This window comes from Balaenoptera ricei, chromosome 2, assembly GCF_028023285.1.
Source record: "Balaenoptera ricei isolate mBalRic1 chromosome 2, mBalRic1.hap2, whole genome shotgun sequence".
In the NCBI taxonomy this organism is placed as follows: Eukaryota; Metazoa; Chordata; class Mammalia; order Artiodactyla; family Balaenopteridae; genus Balaenoptera; species Balaenoptera ricei.
In genome coordinates, this window is record NC_082640.1 from 37,872,414 (window position 1) to 37,896,293 (window position 23,880).

A 23,880-nucleotide genomic window follows, 5' to 3' on the forward strand; every position below is an offset into this window, starting at 1 on the left:
GGCCGCACACCTAGAGCCCACACTCCACAACTACTGAGCCCATGTGCTGCAACTGCTGAAGCCTGCACACCTAGAGCCCACACTCCACAGCAAGAGAAGCCACCACAATGAGAAGCCCGCGCATTGCAATGAAGAGTAGTCCCCACTCACTCACAACTAGAGAAAGCCTGTGCGCAGCAACGAAGACCCAACGCAGCCAAAAATAAATAAATAAATAAATTTATTAAAAAAAAAAAAAAGAAAAGAAATTGGAACCCTTACACATTATTGATGAGAATGTAAAATAGTCCAACTGCTTTGGAAAACCATTTGGCAGTTTCTTAAAAAGTTAAACATACACCTACCATATGTATGATGCAGCTATTCCACTCCTAGGTATTTAGCCAAAAGAAAATATATCTCCATACAAAGACGTGTACATAGCAATGAAACCAGAAGTTTCCTAATAGTACCTCAGCCTCTTTATACATCAGGATTTAGGCTTTTTATTCCTCTCAAAAAAACTTTTTTCTCAGAATAAGAGATGTTCTTAATTTACAAACACTCAAAAGAATGTGAAAATCATACTCCCGACTAAAAATTTCTTGTATTTCTTTTAGTCCTTTCTATTTTCCACAGACAAAAACCAACCAAAAAGTGACATGGGGAACAACGAAAACACACACCACAGTATATATCTTTGAAATATAAGTATACACATTTTAATTTATTTTTAAGAATATTTATATTTTAAAATCAGGACATTTATACGTATGCCTAAACAGCATGGCTGACACAGACCAAATCCACACTGGTAAGCTTCCAAGAACCATTTACTGTGCTGACAGTAGTACTGGTGCAGGCAGACGGAGAATAAATAATAGTGCTTTGGGGAGCACAGTAGTGGTGATTGATACATAGGATAGGTAAAGAAGGAGCCTCATCGTGGACGCTACAGCAGGAACAGCTCCCCAGTACTGACATGTGCAAAGTTCCAGATCTCCACGAACGAAACAGCCCAACCCATCCAAACAGCCTCCCAACTTGGCTGGCAAGTGCAGAGGATGGAGGAACTCAGGCACAGGGCGCACAGGGATGGGGAACTGGACCCAGAGATAAACTGAAGAAGCAGAGTGCAGACAAGTACGTGTGTTCACACACACACCCCCACAGCACTGGCCTATATAACAAAACTGTACACAATTTAACAAAGGTGCTCCCAGCCTCCCTGTCACCTCTTTGGCAGTGAGTTGGGCCATCCTAACTTCTGACACACAGACATCTTCATCAGGAGGAAGGCTGTCCTGTGTGGTGGGGACAGGCCTTTAGGTGAGAGCAAAGCTACTGAAGCTATAGCATTAACTGAACATCCCTAAACAAAAAAGACGTTAATTGCTAATTATAAGTGTACAAGCCCAAAACTGCTTCATGTCCCATACCCCAAGCTTGGGCATAGTCAATCATTAAACTACACAATGGTGAAGTAAAACAAGCCTTTGATCATGCTTTAGCAAGTATAATTACGGGGTAGGAAAAGAAATTAGGTTCCATATGCTAAAATTTACACTTACTGCTATGAACTATGTTTTAATGTATTTCTTGAGTCAAAATAAAACCAAGTGTCTAAGGACGTACTAAGCTTATGATGGACTCTCATCTGTAACTCATTCACTTCTGTAAGTTAGGCCCATGGTAATGGAACCTGTCCAGGCTTTCAAGCGCATCTAAACTGAAGAAACATTAAAGCCACCCCTGTATAATTAGGCACAGGGCATAGGAAACCTCAGCTGGATGACTGATCAGGGCTTCTCAGGACTGGATGTTGGTTGAATTGAGGATTCGAGAAGTAGCATCAGATTTGGAAGCCTTTGAAAGTTCTCGCTGTTGAAAAATAAATAACATCAGTGGCATTACTGTCCCCTCTCATGCATGCCCTGCCCTTGTAAGCACAGGTGAGTGTCAGCATACAGCCCTCTGTGGGCTGCTTCTCTAAGATGGTGGTCCCTAGCCCAGCACAGGCTGTGTTAGGAGCAAAAGGGGAGGGACTCTGAACACCTTAGTCACAGATTAAGCATGTGCACATATGCCCCTTGATCCCTTTCCTCAGCCAGTCCATTCTATTAAAACCTCACAGAAGAGAAATCCTTTATACTTCACAAAGTACTCTCTGAGTTGTCAAGCTAGGTAGGCAACAAGCTTTGGTCTTTTGAGCCCTTTAGGAAACAATGGGCCAGAACATATATCTACCAATCCCTGGGGCTGAGGGCCTTGTAACCTGCTGGTGATCTGATCTCATGCTGGAGCACATGGTATAGAAGCAGAAGACAGAGCAGGAATGACCACTGAGAAAGGACAGATGTTAGTAGAGGTTAGTCTACTGGCTTCAGTGCTGCCTGGTGGAGTCTACCAGCCATAGCAACCAAAACCAGAAGAATCTCCCTCGGCCTAGCCAGAGAGAAACAGATATATGTAAGCAGCAAGTGGATGAAGCGGGCTTGGCTGAGCAAACAAAAGAGAAAGCTGGACTCTGTCCAGCAATCAGCTAGCCAGAGTGACAAATACCCACCTTCTATAGGTAGACCACCCCTGTCAAGTAACTTGACAAAAGTAAAAGAATATAAAGCTAGCTTCAGTGCTCAAAATGAACGATAGCCTTGGGCAGCTGTCACATTCTCCATCACTGCAGCAAGTGAGTCGATGCCCTAGGCTTTAACTCAGTATCCCCCACAAGGGTGAGGGGCAGGCTCACCTCTCAACAGTTAGATACTGAGGGAAGAGAGAACACACATTGTTAAGGAAAGGGCACTGCAGTTAAGTGTTGGTAAATGTGGAGTACGTTACTAGGAGCTGAAGAGCATTGTGGGAAAAAATTACTTTCTTCCAGTGCCTCATATATGCTTCAGCAGCTCAATGTGGTAGAAAATAGGCAAAGGCAAGAAATGAGCATTGGCTAGCTCAGAGTAGACAGAAAGTTGGCAATTCAGCTCTGAGGGGTTAGTAAGACATATACTCCAGGAAATAATCAGCACACAGGCCAAGAACCTCATAGGCAGCACACAGCTGGGGCTCCCCTCCCCACGTGGTGGGGCCTCTATTCCTTGCAGCACATTGGAGGCCTTTAATGTCACAACTGGGGAGGGTGAAAGTTTTCTGTTGTGAAATAACATGATAAAAAACCTTTGCCTGACTTTAGATGGGGCTGAGAATCCAATTCAAGTCTGAACAAGTTAATTGGCAGGTTAGTCAGTCTGTTGGGAAGTTAAGCCAGATATTTATTATTTCTGAAGTCCGTATTAGGAATTCCTGCTTCCTTTGTTAAAAAAAGGTTTTATGATAGTACAGCTGAGATTATTGGTTAGTGTAGCCCTGTGCCCAGATGGGAATGAAGCCAGCAGATGACAGATCAGTCTGGAAAAGGGACATGGGACATGCAGGGGTTGCCATACAGACCTGAAGCCCAACAGTGGAGCTGTCAGAGAGGGACGGATCCTTCTAAGAACAAAGAATTGAGACAATTACCAAGAACTCCACCAAGAGAGCACCAGGGCAGTGATTAGAAGGTTCACCTCCTGCAGCCAGGGAATGGTATTTCTTAAGCAGAAGGATCCAGGTTAAATGTCTGCTTGCTGCTGCCATCTTTCTTCCTATATACCACCCTTAAACCACCCCCACCTCATGCCATGGTCAAGTCAGGAAAGGGATTCTCAGCCTCCAAAGAACTGTCCTAAATAATAGCCTGGGTGCCCTTGGGAAGATACCCACTCTGCCCCAACTGTGTGCTCCCCAGGGACTGGTAGATATTAGAAAAGGTGAATTACCGCAAACTCAGAATAGGTGCTGGCAACAGAATTAATGCTGAAGTTGCGCCGTGGGGGGGCCGAGGCAGGGTACCCACCGCTGAAGATGCTACCATTGAGCTCCAGGTTCTCCTTGTTGGCTCCATGCTTGATGCCACGGGGTGTTTTTTTCCCCGAACAGGTGGAAGTGGTGACTGGCTGTAGAGAAAAGAAAGATCGACCAATGTATCATCCTTATAATGACCACACACACAAATTATCAAAGGCTGATACCATCTTTATATTATTCGTGTGTCTGTAATCCTATACTTCTGGCTTATTTTATTTTTTAAATTTTTATCTTTTGGCCACGCCGCGCGGCACGCGGGATCTTACTCCCCAGCCAGGGATCAAACCCACGCCCCCCGCATTGGAAGCATGGAGTCCCAACCACTGGACCACCAGGGAAGTCCCTACTTTTGGTTTAAAAACATACAAATTCTTAATGATCTGCAGAACCCTTATCTTGAGCATAGTCTGTAAAATACCTGAAAGACTGAACACATTTTAGCATGCACTCCTCACTCCCTCCTTGGGTGAGAGTACCTATCTGCATCTAGTTGTCCAGTGTCACTGGGCTGGACCCACATGCAAGGACCTTGCTCAGTAGCAACTGAAGACCAGGCTTTGAACTGAGCCTATGGAGACTCTTCAGTTTCCCAGTCACATCCCAGTGCTTCCCTTGATACCGGACGGGGCTCAAAATGACCATTCTCTTCTCTCATTTAGTTTTTGACAGATTAGCTAGCTTACATCTGTCAACTTTCAGCATCTCAATGATAACCGAATCCAGGGATCTTAGAAAGTGGAACAAGTTAGGTGGGGCCCTGTATGGCTGAACCATACTGACTCCTTTTTGTCAGCTCCATCTTAGGCCTGCAGTCCCATCCCCTCCCCTTCCTGCAAGACTGAGCTTCAGCTTACAAGGAATGAGGCCAAGCCAGATAAGTTCCCTATCAACTTTGACCCTTGCCTTCATCTGATAAGAAAACTGGAAGAATGCCTTTTGCTGATGTAGACGATTAATGGTCTTGAGACCCTGGGGGGAGGAAAACCACCCAGTTCCTGTCACTACAGATGTGCTTCTCCCTAGTAGTCAGATTCTATTTTTAGCTTTGGCCCCCTTAAATCCCCCCCTTTCGTGCTTGAGTGCAGCTGCAAATGCCTCTGGGTCACCGTCTGCCCGATCCTGCCTGTATGCAAGTTACCCACAATAAACTTCATAATTGCGCTTTATGAAGCTGCCTGCTTTGTTTTTCGGCCTCAAAGTTCCTTCTCAGTCCAGAGGATAGTATTCAATCTCTCCACCTCCCAGCAGTCCCCGGAGTACATAGGTTGGGGCAGTGTCGGGGGTGTGCTTGTACACAGAGCATACTAACCTTGCTGCCAGAAGGTGGAAGGCGAGACACAGGGGAGCGGCAGACTGTCCCCGAAAAGACAGGCCGAATGCTGCTGTTGGCCGTAGCATTGGACACGGTGGTAGTGTTCAGCTAAGGAGAAGAACAGAGATTACTGATGTGAGATGACATGCTTAGCAGCCCATCCCTACACTACAGAGAGTGAGGATGGGAAGTAGTCTAAGATTGTTTTCATGGTGAAGAGCTTTGAGGACACCTGTGAAAAGCGTTCAGTGTTCCATCCAGCAGATGGAATTGTAAAATGGGACAACCATTTTGTTTCCAAAAGTTAAACGGACAACTATCATAAGACCCAGCCATATCATTCTTGGGTATTTACCCAAGAGAAATGAAAGCATATATCCATACAAAGACTTACATATAAATATTTATAGCAGCTTTATGTGTAGCAGCCAGAAAACTAGAATTAAGCCAAATATCCATCAACACAGGCAACTAGATAAGCAAACTGTGGTATATACGTCCAATGGAATACTGTTCAACAATAAAAAGAAGTAACCTACTGATACGTGCAACAACAGATGAAAAAAGTCAGACACAGAAGTATACATACTGTATGATTCTATTTATATAAAATGTTAGAAAATGCAAACTAATCAACAGTAACAGAGCAAAGCTGCAGTTGCCAGGAGCTAGTGGGAAGTGGGTGGGGGGAGGGAAATGGGTGGTAAGGGAAGCAAAAAGAAAACAAAGGGGCAAAAGGAAACTTTGGGTGTGATGGGTATGTTCACTGTCTTGATTGTGGTGAGGGATTCACGGTGCATACATATATCACAGCTTATTAACGTGTACACTTTAAATATTATGTGTCTACTTTATTCAATAAAGCTGTAAGCTTTTTCTTTAATTGGAAAAACTCTAGGTGGATTAAAAACATTAAATGGGATAGCAAGACTATTCAAATACAAGACACAAACTAGGAAATACAACACAGGAAAATATCTGTGTGCCTCAGGTCCTGGGTAGGTTATTTGCAAGTACAAGCCATTAAGAAAACAGATTGAAAACATTTTTACTATATTGATATTAAGAACTTTTCGTTCATCAACAAAACACCATAAAGAGTAAAAAGACAAGCTACAGGGACTTCCCTGGTGGCGAAGTGGTTAAGACTCTGAGCTACCAGTGCAGGGGGCCTGGGTTCGATCCCTGGTCAGGGAACTAGATCCCACATGCATGCCGCAACTAAGAGTTCGCATGCCACAACTAAGGAGCCCACCTGCCACAACTAAGACCTGGCACAACAACAACAAAAAAGACAAGCTACAGAAGACACACACAAATGCTGGGAAAAGCTATTGTAACACAACTGACAAGGAAGTAGCATCCAGAACATACAAAGAATTCCTATAAAATTTGCAAGAAAGAAACAAATGTTCCAACAGAAAAACTGTCTCAGAATAGGACATCCAGAAGGCTAATGAACATGTCAAAAGGTTCAACTTCATTAGTAATTAGGAAAATGCAAACTAAAATTATAATGAGACATTACTTCACACCCATCAGATGGGCAAAAACTGTAAAGTCTGAAAATATCACATGTTGGCGAAGATTGGATCCAGCGTAGCACTTAGGCACTACCACTGGAAGCGTAAATTGTTATAACTGCTTTGGTATCACAGACTGAATGATCAGTGCAGCCAGCACTTGAGAAATGTTTGGATGCAGCACTCTTGAGATCATGGGCCGTATCACTTAATCTTTGTGTTCTCAGCATCTAATAGAGAGATTTTCAAACTTTTAATGAAAACAAACCTTTCGGACTTCCCTGGTGGCGCAGTGGTTAAGGATCTGCCTGCCAATGCAGGGGACATGGGTTCAATCCCTGGTCCGGGAAGATCCCACATGCCGCGGACCAACTAAGCCCGTGTGCCACAACTACTGAGCCCACGTGTCGCAACTACTGAAGCCTGCACGCCTAGGGCCCATGCTCTGCAAGAAGAGAAGCCACCACAATGAGAAGCCCGCGCACCGCAATGAAGAGTAGCCCCTGCTCACCGCAACAAGAGAAAGCCCACGCGCAGCAACAAAGACCCAACACAGCCAAAAAAACCCCCAAACCTTTCTAGAATTTTATAGCACGTTTTTAAAATTTCGTCACATTATTTTCCTAATAAAAAATTAACTACCTAATATCAAACAATAGGGAACTAGTTTAGTAAATGACACTATATCAAAAGAATAGAATATATAGCTAAGAATGAGCATGTTATTTGAAGAAAGTTTGATGCTATGGAAAAAAAAAAATCACAACCAATACCAACTAGGGAAAAAGCAGAAATCAAAATTATATGTGATCTCTATTTTGTGAAAATACACTATTTTAAAAAGCTTTTTACAGAAGCAGGAAAAACACCAAATATTCTCATTGGTTCTCCTGGAGTTACATTACAGGTGATTTTTAAAACATTTTATGTGTTATAAAATGAGTTGCAAGGGAAGAGGAAAATAATGCTCCACTTCATTTATTAAAGAAACGGTTTAAAAAAAACAAAGGAAGAAAGAAAGAAAGAAGGAAGGAAGGAAGAACTCCCTGATTTCCTGCTCTAGAGATTAAGGAGTATTAGGTATTCCATTTGCCAAGCATGAAAGTCTTCTTTCACATAGTGCCATGGTCACTTGTTGGAATTACAGAATGAACCTCTGAAGGTTCTCATCATTACAGAATGTTGGCAGCTGCTGGCCCCCGAGTTTAATCTGGGACTCAACAACTGGCACACATCAAAGCTGGCCACTCCTTGACTGTCACTGTCAAGTCCCTACTCAGGATTGAACTGCGGAATTGCATTCACACTGTCAAATGGACTCAACCTGGAAGGCTAGAAAAACTCTTTCCCATCTCTGCAGGACAGAAGGCAAGAGATGGGCAGAGCCCTAGCCTCAAAAATGCCTCAGACATGGCAGTTCATGCAGCCTCATGTTTACCTTGCGCACTTTGCCCGGCGTGCCAGGTGCCAGTCCTCGCCGCTTGTTGGGTGTTCGCGGAGTACTGCCATAGAGCATCTCTGTCTCAGTTTGCTTCTTGTTCTTTAGTTGCTATGTGAAAGTCAGAAGCAAGAGTGACAAATCCCAGAAGGAGAACAGGTCTGGGATGGGGGCAGAGGCAGGGCCAGAAATCTAGCGCAAGTCTCTGCACCCAGAGCTAAAAAGAGCTGCCATGAGCTACTCCTTCAACCAACCTAGAGCCCTGGCAGAGACTCTGGGCTGCTCACTCATGCTATCTTCTCCTCCTCCCAAACTGGGTTCACTTACTCGTTCCTGCTTGGCTCTCTCTTTCTCCAGTCGGTGCATCTCCCACTGTTCTGTTACATACTCCATGAATTTCTGCCCATTCACCACAAATGCCTTTGAATGCTCCTGTTCCCACATTTCAATCCTTGCTTTCAACTCCTCTTCCAACTGAGACCAGAAACAAGGACATGTTAATTACTTCAAATTTTTGGTGTGAAGCCCAAAAAAAATGATTCTCCTGAAGAATGCCTCCTCCCTCCCCAGAGTATCATTAGCCTGACTTCAGGTAGCTGGACCCACGTGGGAACAGGTTGGAGTGGCCAGAAATCAGTCTTGGGATGGTTCATTCATAATACACATGAAGGTGGGAAAAGGCGAGAACCCAGAGCCTGACCACTACAGTTTTGGTGCCCGAAGTTGGAGGCAGCACTGGGGGAAACCAGCAACGTTAAATATGCAGTGTACACTAGAGCGGCACTATCTGGGCTCCAATCTGGAATCTACCTCTTACTGGCTGTGAAGAGGTAGGCAAGTTACTTAAGTTCGCAGTGCCTCAGTTTCCTCATCTGTAAAAATGGAATTAATAATACCAACTTCTTAAGGATGTTGTGACAATTAAATGAATTAATAAATGGAAAGCACTTTGCAACAGTATATGGCACTTAATTCAATAAATGTTAACTATTATTATTATTATTAAAATAGAGAATAGTAATGAGATCCAAAGCACTTTCTCAAAAGGTTACCTTGTGTTATGGGCTGAATTATGTCCCCTGCCAAATTCACATGTTGAAGTCTTAATCCCCAGTACCTCAGAATGTGGGACACAGAGGTAATTAAGTTAAAATGAGGTCATTAGAGTGGGTCCTAATCCAACATGACTGGTAGCCATATAAGAAAATTTGGACACAGACACATACAGAAGGAAGCCCATGTGAAGATACAGGGAGAAGACTACTATCTGGAGCCAGGAGAAAGGCTTCGGAAGAAAGCAACTCTGCTGACACCTTGATCTCAGACTTCTAGCCTCCAGAATTGTGAGAAAGTGAATTTCTGTTGTTTAAACCACCCAGTCTCTGGTACTTTGTTATGGCAGCCCTAAAAAGCTAATAAAACTTGATATTCAGTTGCTTATACTAGGTAGGCCCAGTATATACTTATTATCCTTACTTAAGGAAAAATGATTCAAAGCAAGAGATATACAAAAAGTGAGGTATTTTGTAGCCAAGCACCAAAAACTCTTTCAGCAACAATATTACCTTAGGGAGTGTTTTTTGGAGCTTGGCTCGCTGCTTTTCTTCTTTTAGAAGATTTCCTCCACGATTTGTAAATCGACTTGGATCTGAAGCTTTTCTCTGTGAAAAATACATTTTAATTAGAGTGAACCCCAGACAGTCAGACCAGTCACTTCTGCTAAGAATCCTCACTCTCATAAACAGATACATATTTTTAGGGAGACTTCAGAGTTTTGCATTCCCATCCACTTTTAGCAGTGAGAAATCGTGGCTTTCTAAGGCAGGGAGTGGGGTGTGAACACTCTGAGGCATATGCAAGATCATACACTGGGGTGCAGGAAAACTAGTGTTTCCTTTTTAGTCTAAAAAGTAAGACAGGCTTTAATATTTAATGCACAATGTCACTGGCTCCCTTCCTGGGTTCAGATGTCACCAACAGGAAATGGGGTATGCGGAAGGACAAGGGGGAGGTCTACACTCAGAGGGTTTGGTGGTGGCACCCTTACTTGCCCACTCACTTCCAACATATTGAGACAATGCAGCTTAAATGTGCTCAGTTAAGGGGTTTATAGATAATCTGGTTTTTATTAAATTAACCCTCACAAAATGGACAAAAAATGTAAAATGTTAGGGTTCTTACTCTTTTTAACTTTTCTGTTTTTTGTTATTCTACAGTGTATACAGTATATCAGAACAGTAATATAAGTGTATAATTTGTAAATATAAATTAGGCGAATACACTAAAAAACGGGGCAGATAATCAGAAAAGTTTAGAAACAATCTTGACAATTTGGGGGCCAAACTGATAAATTCTATTTCCTTTCCAGACTGCTTGATTATAAGCAATAACTAAAAGGAATGGTAATTAGTTTCTTATTTTTTCTTAAATACTGGCATGTAAACAAGGGTCGCTTATTTGGTTCTTTACTGTCTTTATATATATATGTGTGTGTGTGTGTGTGTGTGTGTGTACACATGGTTTATTTTTACACTGAAGTATAGTTGATTTACAGTATAAGTCTCAGGTGTACAACACAGTGATTCACAATTTTTGAAGGTTATACTCCATTTATAGTTATTATAAAATATTAGCTATATTCCATGCTGTACAATATATCCTCGTAGCTTATTTATTTTATACATAATAGTATGTACTTCTTAAACCCCTACCCCTTTATTGCCCCTCCCCCCTTCCCCCTCCCCTCTGGTAACCATTAGTCTGTTCTCTGTATCTGTGAGTCTGTTTCTTTTTTGTTATATTCACTAGTTTGTTTTACTTTCTAGATTCCACATATAAGTGGTATAATACAGTATTTGCCTTTCTCTGAGTTATTTCACTAAGCATAATACCCTATATAGATCCATCCATGTTGTTGCAAAAGGCAAAATTTCATTCTTGTTTATGGCTGAGCTCTTTATTGACTTTTATTACTCCTCCTTCTTGCTTTCAACCAGAAGTAAGGAGTAACTGAGGACTAGAACACTTGCTCTTAAACAGCTGTGGGCTCTCACAGTTTTTTCCACTTCTGAGTCCTAGTTTCTTGCCTGGAAACTTGAAGGAGTTAAACTCCGGATTCTCTAAAGGCCTGTTCAAGCTCTAACAGGACCAGTATGAACCTGAGAATGAGTCTCCTTGAATTTCGTGCCCAAGGTGCCTCACTTGCCTCATCCTAGTCCCAGTTCTGAGCTCTAAAATGCTCTAAGGGAATCTATTCGTGCTAAGTCTATCAAAACAAAAGGAATTCAGAGTCCACAAATGTGCCCCAAATACCCAGGCAATTTGCTAAGATAATAACAAAAGTTGGAAGAGTACAGAATGTTAGTTGCCTGCCCCAACATCCATTTTTCTCTCCTTCCTTAGTAATAGAACCTGAATTTATCTGCGATAGTGATTCTCCCAGCCTCGCTACAGTAGTTGGTGTGGCATTTAAACAGAAGTGCTGTGAAGAGAGCCTGGGAAAACCTCTTAGAGGGGGTGGAGGGGCAATGCCTTCTGTGTTCCCTCCTCCACCACACTGCCTGAAACGCTGTGGTGGGAGCTCTAGAACCACCCTGGACTGGAAGATAAGATCCACCCCTTAGTGGTAAAGGAGCTATGAGCTGGATAAGCCTGGGACCCCCTGACTGTGGAATAGCCATACCTGCCTTGCACTGCCTACCTTTAGACTTCCTTTATGCAAGAAACTTCAACCTTATTGAAGGCATTAATTTTGGGGTTTTCTCTTACATGTTTCTGCATATAAGCTTGACAAATACAGATGGGTTAGCAGTAATTTACAGACTTAATGATAAAGATGGTATTAGAAACCTGGTAAAGAGCAAAGGAAACAGGCCTCTGACTCTATACAGGGGACACTTTCTTAACACTTCACTGTACTCTAAGGAAAACAGACAAAAACTAAGGCAGTACCTCGAACTCTAAGAAAAGCTTCCAGCTTTCTTCCCACTTCTGGACACCTTCAAAGAGTTCTTTGTGAACCTCATAGTAGTTTCTTAACCGCACAATCTCGGCATCATGGAGCTGGAGCAGATTTTCTGTGTAGTCCTCTGCAAGATATAGGCCCAGTAGTTTTAAAAAATCCCTCTAGTGTTTAGTATCCCAATTTATTAATCCCTCATCCCCCTAAAATGGAAACAGAATTTTCTTCCTTACAGTAAAAATGATACACAAGTGTATGTTGCAGATAATAAAAGCCAGGTTTGTCCCAATCAGCCTGGTGGGACTAGAGACTAAGGACTAGGGTGTGGACTAAAAGGACTAAGATTCTCAAAACTCTGTCATCTCTTGCCTTGTCTTAGGTTTCTTTCATATTCTTCCTTTCCACCCTGCCCAAAAGAGGGCGGAGTCACAGAAAATGTCCAAAAATGTTGAATTTAGTAAAGACGGCTTCATCTTTATATTCAGTTCAGGTCAGACTAGAATTCCATTGGGCCCTGGGGTCATACTTCGTGGGCTCAAATGTGGGCTCTGCCATTTACCTGCTGTGTGTCTCTGGGTTAAGCTGTTCAACATTTATATGCCTCAGTGTCCTCATCTCTTGACATGAGAATTAAGTCAGATAATCCTGTTAAGAGTCTGACATTGCGCCTGGCACAGAGTAAGCACCTGATAAACTTGAGCTTCACAACTACATGCTACAGAGATATACTGCTTCAGAAACCAAGAGATCCCTTATTTCCCAATAGCATTTGCAAATGCTTATTTGAACGGGAATGGCAATTTATGCTGAATGGCCTGGAAAGGTAGCAATGTCTGTTCAGTAGAGGAAATACTTCCCAGTGAATGTCTGCACTTGTAAAAGACAAGTGAGCAGGCCACATGAAGAGCGACGCTTCTGTACGAACCAGAATAGTAAGGGGCAAAAGCTTGTCTCTGCTCCTGGCTATAAAAACACTGGTCCCAGTACTGAGCCAGCTCCACTCGTATTGCCTCAATCACTTTCTTCATGTTTTGCATTTTCAGTTCTTCCAACCGATCCACTTCTAATTGCAGCTGAAACAAAGAGACCTGTTAAAAGTGCTTGTCATACTTGTATACTCACGTAGGTTTGCAAAATATTTTCCCCCTTTTTAATAAAATTACAATACAAAACCACAGAGGTAAGTCAACACTCTTTGTAACAATGATATCATAGGAGCCAGAAATCTAAGAAACATATGCGAAAGATAAAAGATGAGCAGGCTACTGCCACTCATTTCTGACGCTTGTCTTAAAAACAGGCTCACTCAAGGCAGAAGCTGGTAAAGACATCAGACTTGACACCAAAATGCTGACCCAGCACCCTTTGGGTTTCTTACCGCTTTCCGGACGTTGGCCTTTGACCCAGTCATAACTGTGGCCACAGCTTCTCTCTCTTCTGCAGGTATTTGCAACCTATCCCAGAGTTCTCGTATCTGAGCACGCAGCCCCTCACACACTGCTTCGTTTTGTGATTTTCGCATTTCCAGCTGCAGCAAGGAAAGCCAGTGGTTATAGCAAAGACAGCAGCACAGAGAAAACTGGCCCTCTGGCCTCCCACAGAGACACATCTGTACCCACATGGAGAAGAAGCACTTTTACAAGACTGTGAAGAGGTGTGTTTTCATGACTTCTGAAAACAAACTGTAAGGCTGTCATTATGATAGGATCTCAGACCCCAAGAATTAGGATTCAAATTTTTAATTAAAAAAATTTTTTTTCAATTAAACACTAAGCTAATTCAAATGACTATTATTATTTCATCCAAAAATCTCAATTTCAGGGGATTTCCCTCATGGTCCAGTGGGTAAGACTCCCTGCTCCCAATGTAGGGGGCCAGGGTTCGATCCCTGGTCGGGGAACTAGGTCCCACACACATGCCACAACTAAGAGTCCGCATGCTGCAACTAAGGAATCCACAGGCTGCAACTAAAAAAGATCCCACGTGCCACAACAAAGACCCAGCGCAGCATAAATGAATGAATGAATAAATAAACATTAAAAAAAAAATCTCAATTTCACATTCTCAGAGCTATATATAAATTAAGGTTTTTGTTTAAAAAAAAATCAAGGTTGTGTTTCATATAACACTATTATCTTTTTTTTTTTTTGGCTGCACTGGGTCTTAGTTGCTGCATGCAGGCTTTCTCTAGTTGCGGCGAGAGGGAGCTACTCTTCATGGCAGTGCGAGGGCTTCTCATTGTGGTGGCTTCTCTTGTTGCGGAGCACAATCTCTAGGCGCGCAGGCTCAGTAGTTGTGGCTGGCAGGCTCTAGAGCACAGGCTCAGTACTTGTGGTGCATGGGCTCAGTTCCTCCGCGGTACGTAGGATCTTCCCGGACCAGAGATCAAACCCGTATCCCCAGCATTGGCAGGTGGATTCCTAACCACTGGGCCACCAGGGAAGCCCTATCTCATTATCTTAAAGGAAAAAACTGCAGTTTTCTCAGATTGCTGGATACTATGGAGATCCCGGGCCATAATTTGAGTAGACATTACCTGCCGTAGCAACTTCTGTAGTGTTGCAATATTTTCCAAAGATAAACAAAAGGCATCTTCATCTTCACAGACCACATCTCTTTCAAAGCTTGTGTCTGGTGTGTGTTCTAATTCTTCCATACACAGTATGATCTGTCTCTTTATGTTGACAAACTCCTCACGCCTAGATGCCTATAAAAAAAAAATAAATAAAAGATTACAAGATACCTAGAGGAAAGTCAAATGACTTTTAGGAAGTATGAATGTAAGCACACCTTTGTTTCCCTCAAAGTTGCCACGTGTTGTCTAAACTGGCTCAGCTCTTCTAAGCTGGGAACTGAGGTGCTGTCAATGTCATAGTGGGGCGTGCAAAGAATTTCACACAGTTCTTGATCTTGTTCTTGAAGTAGTTTCAGTTCTTGTTTTCTCTCCTTTTTCTGTTTTCTCATCAGTTCTACCTGAGTGCGCAAATCCTTTTCTAGCTGCAGGATGGTCGTCTCTCCTTCTTCCTGTATGAGACAATGTACCATTGTTAAGGTTCCAAGCGGATTTCTTCAAAGGAAGAGAAGACAACGAAAGAGGACTAGGATGACAGACTTTTAGTTAAACTTACAAATAAATCAACTTACAGCTAACAGAATATGGCACAAAGAGGGTCCCCTAACAAAGGTCCCCAATAAGGAAAGGTACCAGGGCACTTTTTACAAGAGGTAAAAATTGGTTGAAAAGCTTATTTTGAATTAGCTATAGGGTAGTATATTTAGCTCCCAACTAAATGTTTATCCCAATAATCCTAAACATCACTTAACCAATAAAAATCAATTTAGTACTCCTTGCTCTACTCCTAACTGATAAGCAGGAGAAAAAGAAAAGTGGCAGTTATATGTCCTATAAATTTTATTCAACATTGGTGAACTAAGAACTGTCATATAATTTAAGGGAGATGTACCACTGTATATCTAACTTCTCACCCAATTTCATATTGAAAATTAAAAAAAAAAAAAAAAAAGACTAAAGGGCTTCCCTGGTGGCGCAGTGGTTGAGAGTCTGCCTGCCAATGCGGGGGACACGGGTTCGAGCCCTGGTCTGGGAGGATCCCACATGCCGCGGAGTGGCTGGGCCCGTGAGCCACAATTACTGAGCCTGCGCATCTGGAGCCTGTGCTCCACAACAAGAGAGGCCGCGACAGTGAGAGGCCCGCGCACCGCGATGAAGAGTGGCCCCCACTTGCCACAACTAGAGAAAGCCCTCGCACAGAAACGAAGACCCAACACAGCCATAAATGAATAAATAAATAAATTTTTAAAAATATATATATATATCAGATCCTGCCACTGTTCTACTAAAAAACCCTTTGTAGAAAAAAAAAAAAAAAGACTAAAGAAAGAAACTATTTGTCCAAAATCAATGATATTTATGCCATTTGTGTTGATTTCAGGAAGCTCTACTGATGTCACAGTCCGCCTGACTGCTCTTGGCTACCAGAAATGAATTAGCCTTAACCCTTTAAAGACAGTCTCCTCCTCCTAGGCTGACTCCACTGAGATACCCAGGCAGTTCTTTCTGGAACAGGGAGAAGGACCTGAGACCTTATTCGTACCACATTAGCCACTGTGTGCTGTCCTTGCACCCACATCTATTCTAATTACCTTCCCAAACTCCACGTTTGTCTTCATTTTTATGATCCCAACACTGTTTTTACCGGTTCTAGCCAGGGATATGTTTTGGGGTCCCTCTGTCATTCATGTCATGCTTGCTGGTGTCCTCATTCAAGTCCGATTTGTGCTGGACCACAGGACAGCAACCTCTCAGCAAAGTACACAGATAAACATGGCATGCCCTGAATTTGACTACGCTCTCTTGATATTCCAGCTGTGGATACATCTCTTCTCAAGTGGCCATTCTGGCTTGTTCAGGGATATGTAGCTTTCGGGTATGAAAAAATCCACAGAGGCAGGTTTTCTGGGTAACTTTTCCTTATATCACTAGTCACTTTTGTTTCCTAAGTAGCTCTCTTCATTTTCTTTCAAAGAAAGAATGGAATGATATCGTCTATGCCTAGCTCAGAGTTTAAAAAAATTTTTGTGTCCTACAAATTGATAGTAAGAGGCTTGTTTTTGATTAAAACATTGCAACACTTAGCTGCTTCACCTCTCAACAGGGCAACTCTTCACATAAGTGAAAATTGCTTTGCTGGAACCAAGTAACTAGGCAGCACATTTTCCCCATTTCTCATGTCCAGTATCAGCCCTACAAGGAAACTTTCCACCTGTAGCCCCAAATCAAAGTTCTTCCCTAAATCTCAGACCCAAGCAGGATCCCCTGACACCCTGCCATGTACCTGAAATGGCTCGACATGTAGCTCACTGCACAGAGTGTTCAGCTCTTTTTGACAGACGGCTATGCTTTTGATGAGCCTTTCCTTCAGGCTTTCCTCTTCAGCAATCATCATATCCAGGAGGTCCTACGAGAGATAAAACAGTCCCATAAAAGTTTTGGGTGTTTTCTCCATTGGCCTCAAACAACAAATAACACCAAAACCCTCATAATTTCAAATTTTAAAGGAAGGACTTAAACAAAACCAGGACTTCCCTGGCGGTCCAGTGGTTAAGATTCTGCGCTCCCAATGCAGGGGGCACAGGTTCGATCCCTGGTCGGGGAACTAGGATCCTGTATGCTGCACGGCGTGGCCAAAACAAACAAACAAACAAACAAAAAACCAGGAGGAGCCTGTGACATCCTAGTGTCACTTCTATATGCTATCTTAGATGAGAAACCAACATCCTTACCCCTGTCCCACTACAAAGAGATCAGTATTACTCAACTCACCTTGATATGCTTCTTTACAACCTCAGTTCTTTGTAACCGCTGGTCCTCTGGAATCCCAATCAATTCCCATATTTCCCGAAGGTGATTCAGGGCTTTCTGGAGACATACTATGGACTCCTCTGCCAGCACCTCACTAAAAAGCAAAAGAGAAGCCAGCTACATGAGCCACTGCCTCCAGCCTAAAAGCAGTATTTACGAAACTAAACAAACTAGTTTCGCAGTGGGCTCAAGGCTAAAACAAATTGAAAACAAGCATTCAGCTTAACTCATCTTGAACACACTCCTATCCTTCCCCCTCCAAACACCACAACACTGGCAAAGCAAAATCCAGTATCATATTATCAATTCAGTGTGGAAATTCAATCTTCTGAATAATACTCAGAATCTGGACTTTGATCAATGATTCTACCTATGGCAGTACAATACAGAATTTTAAATGCTTTTATTAAAGAAAAAACAGACAAAAATGTCAGCTCTTATAAAATAGCTGGCAATTTATTGCGATTTTGTTACTCATTTTTTCCCTTCCTGTTTTTTTAAGCTATAATTGACATATACAGCACTGTATAAGTTTAAGGTGTACAGCATAATGATTTGATTTACATACATCATGAAGTAATTATCACAATAAGTTTAGTAAACATCCATCATCTCATATAGGTACAAAATTAAAGAAATAGAAAAAAAATTTTTTTCCTTGTAATGAGAACTCATAGGGTTTACTCTCTTAACAACTTTCATAACTAACATACAGTGGTGCTGGGACTTCCCTGGTGGTCCAGTGGATAAGGCTCCGCGCTCCCAGTGCAGGGGGCCCGGGTTTGATCCCTGGTCAGGGAACTAGATCCTGTGTGCATGCCGCAGCTAGGAGTCCACATGCTGCAACTAAAGATCCTGCATGCCTAAAGAAGACCCGGCACAGCCATCCATAAATAAATTAAATAAATAAATATTTTTAAAAATACAGTGGTGCTAATTATATTTATCATGTTCTATATTACATCCCTAGTACTTATTTATCTTAAAACTGATTCCTTATAACCTTTTGACTGCCCTCATCCAGTTCCCCACCCCCAGCCTCTGGTAACCGAAGACTCTAATCTCTTCTTCTATGAGTTTGTTTGTTTGTGAAATATAATTGACCTATAACACTATGTTAGTTCCTGTTACAGAACACAGTGATTTGATATAATCACCTCACAACTGATCACCACAATAAGTCTAGCTATGATATGTCACCATACAAAGATATTACATAGTTATTGACTATATTCCCCACACTGTACACTTCATACCTGTGACACATTTATTTTGCAACTGGAAGTTTGTATTTCTTAATCTGCCTCACCTATTTCTTTCCTCCCCCTACCCCCCACCCCTCTTGGAAAATTCCTGTTTGTTCTCTGTATCTATAACTGTGTTTACATTTTATTATGTTTGTTCATTTGTTTTATCTTTTTAAATTCCACATATAAGTGAAATTACATGGTATTTGTCTATCTCTGTCTGACTTATTTCACTTAGCATAATGTCCTCTAAGTCCATCCATGTTGTCACAAATGGCAAAAATTCATTCTTTATGCCTGAGTAATATTCCAGTGTGTGTGTGCATGCACACGCACATACATACATACACACACAAACATATACACATATTCTTTATCCATTCATCTACTGATGGGCACTTAGGTTGCTTCCATATCTTGGATGCTGCAATAAACATAGAGGTGCACATATCTTTTCGAATTAAGTGTTTTGTTTTCTTTGGATAAATAGGAGTGGAATTGCTAGATCATACGGTAGTTCTATTTCTAATTTTTTGAGGAATCTCCATACTGTTTTCCATAGTGGCTACTCCAATTTATATCCCCTCCAACAGTGCACAAGCGTTCCCTTTTCTCCACATCCTCGCCAATACGCGTTATCTACTGTCTTTAATAACAGCCATTCTGGGCTTCCCTAGTGGCTCAGGGGTTGAGAATCCGCCTGCCAATGCAGGGGACACCGGTTCAAGCCCTGGTCTGGGAAGATCCCACATGCTGCGGAGCAACTGGGCCCGTGAGCCACAACTACTGAGCCTGCACGTCTGGAGCCTGTGCTTCGCAACAAGAGAGGCCACGATAGTGAGAGGCCCGCGCACCGCGATGAAGAGTGGCCCCCACTTGCCGCAACTAGAGAAAGCCCTCGCACAGAAACAAAGACCCAACACAGCCATAAATAAATAAATAAATAAATAAAATTTAAAAAAACAAAAATAATAATAATAATAGTCATTCTGACAGTTGTGAGGTGATTATCTCATTGTGGTTTTGCATTTCCCTTTTGATTAGTGATGTTAAGCATCTTTTTATGTGCCTGTTGACTATCTGTATGTCTTCCTTGGAAAAATGTCTATTCAGATCCTCTGCCCATTTTTTAATCAGGTTGCTCGTTCTTCTCAATGTTGCGTTGTGTAAGTTCTCTGTATATTTTGGATATTAACCCCTTCTCAGATATACTGTTTTCAAATATCTTCTCCCATTCAGTAGGTGGCCTTGTTGTTGTTCTTAAACTACAACTATTAATTTACAGAATGGCTAAAATTTAAAAAATAATCAGGTGTTGGTGAGTATACAGAAAAGCCAGAACTTTCATATACTACTGCTTGGAGTGTGAATTGGTACAACCACTTTGAAAACTGTTGGCAGTATCTGCTAAAGCTGAACCCAGCAGTTCCATGTCTACATACATACCCAGCGGAAATGCACACATATGTACCAAAGGTATGTACCAAAATGATCAAAGCAGCACTACTCATAATATCATAAAGGTAGAAACAACCTAGATGTCCATCAACAGAATAGAGAAACAGTACATTCCTACAATGGAATAATACAGCAATGAATAAAAAACATGGGTGAATCTCAGAAATATCACGTTGAGCTATGCTAAATGAAAGAGGTCAAATGCAAAAAGACTACATACTATATGATTCTATCTTATGAAATTTTAGAAAAGGCAAAACTATAGTGAAAGAAAGCAAATGAGCTGCCTGGAATCGGGGCAGGGGATCAACTGCAAAGGGGCACAAGGCAACTTTTTTTTTTTTTTTTTTTAATTTATTTTTGGCTGCGTTTGGTCTTCGTTTCTGTGCAAGGGCTCTCTCCAGTTGCGGCAAGTGGGGGCCACTCTTCATCGCGGTGCGCGGGCCTCTCACTATCGCGGCCTCTCTTGTTGCGGAGCACAGGCTCCAGACGCGCAGGCTCAGTAGTTGTGACTCACGGGCCTTGTCGCTCTGCGGCATGTGGGATCTTCCCAGACCAGGGCTCGAACCTGTGTTCCCTGCATTGGCAGGCAGATTCTCAACCACTGCGCCACCAGGGAAGCCCAAGGCAACTATTTTTAGGGTGACAGAATGGTTCTAGATCTTAATGGTGATGATGATTACATAACTATACACAGTGACCAAAATTCAAACTGTACATGTGAAATGAGTCAATTTTACTGTATGTAAATTATACCTCAATTCTTAAAGCAAAAAAAAAAGGGAGGTAAAAGAAACAACTAAGATGGAAAAACAGAACAAAAAGTTGGGGAAGAAGAGGAAAAACAGCCATATAAGCAAGCATCTATCACTACATGATTCCAATTATACAAAGTTCAAAAACAGGCAGAACTAAAGCTTTGCTTTGAGAAGTCAGGATAGTGGTTGTCATTGTCCTGGGGTTACACAGTGTGTGCTGACTTTATGAAAATCCATCAAGTTTGCACTTGATTTGTGTGCATTTCTGAATGTATGTTATACTTCAATTACAAAAAGTTTATTTAAAAAATTATTCACTGTTTATCTGAAGCACAATTTTAACTGTGTACCTTGTGTTTTATCTTTCAAAAAAAACTTCAGTTTTCTTTTTCTTTGGCCTCACTGCACAACTTGTGAGATCTTAGCTCCCCGACCAGGGATCGAACCTGCACCCTCGGCAATGAAAGCGCAGTCTTAACACACTGCCCGCCAGGGAATTCTCAAAAAACCTTTACTTTAAAAATGATAACCCTTAGTCTGCTTCACACAGCATTTAAATAACAGAGATTTTCTCTCCTTTCTTGGTACACCTGGATAACAAAGAGACCACTCTGGCACCAGAGAAACTAAACTCTGGATGTGCTTTGCTATCAGTTAGCCAGGAGGCCTCGAACAAGTCACTGAAGCTCTTTGTGTGCAAATGATGAGGATAGAGGCTCTCACTGGCCCCCTCTCTGTCACAGCATATTCAGGGGTTCTGAATCACCAGCCTAGATCTCCAAGAACATCAGTTTCTCCATAGATTTTTTTTTCTTTTCTGTTCACTTCTTCCTTCCTTCCTTCCTTCCTTTTCTCTCTCTCTATTTATTTATTTATTTAATTTTATTTTTGGTTGCGTTGGGTCTTCGTTGCTGCACTGGCTTTCTCTAGTTGCGGCAAGCAGGGGCTACTCTTCGTTGGGGTGCACAGGCTTCTCATTGCAGTGGCTTCTCCTGTGGAGCACGGGCTCTAGGGCACACGGGTTTCAGTAGTTGTGGCACGTGGACTCAGTAGTTGTGGTGCACGGGCTTAGTTGCTCCACAGCATGTGGGAGCCTCCCGGACTAGGGCTCAAACCCATGTCCGCTGCATTGGCAGACGGATTCCCAACCTTGCACCACCAGGGAAGTCCTCCTTAGGTTTTAATATATTCATATCCAAGACATTTCTCTAGCCAAGAAATCCCAATTCAAAGGTTGCCTGTCCTAGTTCAAGAAAAACTTCTGCACAAATACCAGCTGCCTATACACCAGACGGCCAATTATCAATACCCCCATAATGAAGAGTGTTTAAAAGAATTTACAGGGACTTCCCTGGTGGTCCAGTGGGTAGGACTTGGCACTCCCAGTGCAGGGGGCCCGGGTTTGATCCCTGGTCAGGGAACTAGATCCCACGTGCATGCCGCAACTAAGACACCGGCGCAGCCAAGAGGAATTATAAAAAAAAAAAAAAAGGGGGGGGGGGCTTCCCTGGTGGCACAGTGGTTGAGAGTCTGCCTGCCAATGCAGGGGACACGGGTTCGAGCCCTGGTCTGGGAGGATCCCACATGCCGCGGAGCAACTAGGCCCGTGAGCCACAACTACTGAGCCTGTGCGTCTGGAGCTTGTGCTCCGCAACAAGAGAGGCCACGATAGTGAGAGGCCCGCGCACCGCGATGAAGAGTGGCCCCCGCTTGCCGCAACTAGAGAAAGCCCTTGTACAGAAACGAAGACCCAACACAGCCAAAAATAAATAAATAAATAAATAAATAATAAAAATGAAGGAATTCCTTTAAAAAAGAAAGAATTTACTGTACTCCATTTTAGAAATGTTAACAGGTATCAAGGTATTTAATATAATCTCAATTAACTCAAGTTTAACTACAGTGCTTCCTCAGACAAATAATCCCTTTGCACTTCACTTTTAAGACAAAAGAACCCACAAGTCAAAATCCTAATTTTAGCATTTTATGTAAAATAACCTATACAAGAGGGACTTCCCTGGTGGCGCAGTGGTTAAGACTCTGTGCTCCCAATGCAGGGGGCCCAGGTTGAATCCCTGGTCAGGGAACTAAATCCCACATGCATGCCACAACTAAGAGTTCGCATGCCACAACTAAGCAGCCCACCTGCTGCAACTAAGGAGCCAGTGAGCCACAACTAAGGAGCCAGTGAGCCGTGACTAAGGAGCCCATGTGCCACAACTAAGACCCGGTGCAACCAAATAAATAAACATTTTTTAAAAAATTAAAAAATTAAAAAATAAAATAAAATAAAATAACCTACAAGAGGACTTCCCTGGCGGTCCAGTGGTTAAGACTCCGTGCTCCCAATGCAGGAGGTCCAGGTTGAATCCCTGGTCAGGGAACTAGATCCCACATGCATGCCACAACTAAGAGTTCTCATGCCACAACTAGGAGCCCACTTGCCACAACTAAGGAGCCCACCTGCTGCAAATAAGGAGCCAGCAAACCGCAACTAAGGAGCCCGTGTGCCACAACGAAGACAGTGTAAACAACCCAAATGGCCATCAACTAATGAACAGGTAAATATGATATACCTATACAATGGAATAATATTTGACAATAAACCTTGAAAACATTATGCCAAGTGAAAGAAGCCAGTCACAAAAGAGGACATATCATGATTCCATTTATGTGAAATATCCAGAATAGGCAAATCGATAGAGAAAGAAGTGGATTAGCAGTTGCCTAGGGCTGGGATTCAGGGGAGGGAGGTGGGTGGGAAAAGGGGATTGACCCCTAATAGGTATGAGTTTTTTAAAGGGATGATAAAAATATTAACTGACTGCAGTGATAGTTGCACAACTCTGAATATACTAAAAATAATTAAATTGTAACACGTTAAATAGGTGAATTGTATAGTATGAGGATTATAT

The 23,880-nt window shown here is 42.3% G+C and overlaps 2 protein-coding genes across 16 annotated transcripts in view; one reads left to right on the top strand and one right to left on the bottom strand.

The window, feature by feature from the left end:
- Positions 1-17,886, top strand: part of RCCD1 (RCC1 domain containing 1) — a 34,318-nt gene extending 16,432 nt beyond the window's left edge. For 2 of the 9 annotated variants that reach the window (XM_059912453.1, XM_059912463.1), the window contains 2 exons: positions 13,648-13,773; positions 15,087-15,160. In XM_059912453.1, coding sequence (XP_059768436.1) covers positions 13,648-13,769 — 122 coding nt within the window. In that variant the 3' untranslated portion in view covers positions 13,770-13,773; positions 15,087-15,160. The other 7 variants (XM_059912450.1, XM_059912455.1, XM_059912457.1 and 4 more) reach the window with 6 other exon arrangements.
- Positions 705-23,880, bottom strand: part of PRC1 (protein regulator of cytokinesis 1) — a 29,176-nt gene continuing 6,000 nt past the window's right edge. Inside the window, exons 2-15 of one of the 7 annotated variants that reach the window (XM_059912444.1) lie at positions 17,464-17,596; positions 16,976-17,098; positions 14,910-15,143; positions 14,656-14,826; positions 13,498-13,647; positions 13,045-13,192; positions 12,110-12,246; positions 9,724-9,819; positions 8,486-8,632; positions 8,159-8,269; positions 5,195-5,305; positions 3,798-3,974; positions 3,430-3,471; positions 705-1,860 (exon numbers count right to left, since the gene is read on the bottom strand). In XM_059912444.1, coding sequence (XP_059768427.1) covers positions 1,789-1,860; positions 3,430-3,471; positions 3,798-3,974; positions 5,195-5,305; positions 8,159-8,269; positions 8,486-8,632; positions 9,724-9,819; positions 12,110-12,246; positions 13,045-13,192; positions 13,498-13,647; positions 14,656-14,826; positions 14,910-15,143; positions 16,976-17,098; positions 17,464-17,596 — 1,852 coding nt within the window. In that variant the 3' untranslated portion in view covers positions 705-1,788. Of the gene's footprint in view, positions 1,861-3,277; positions 3,472-3,750; positions 3,975-5,194; positions 5,306-8,158; positions 8,270-8,485; positions 8,633-9,723; positions 9,820-12,109; positions 12,247-13,044; positions 13,193-13,497; positions 13,648-14,655; positions 14,827-14,909; positions 15,144-16,975; positions 17,099-17,463; positions 17,602-23,880 lie in introns of those variants that run through there. The other 6 variants (XM_059912448.1, XM_059912447.1, XM_059912445.1 and 3 more) reach the window with 6 other exon arrangements.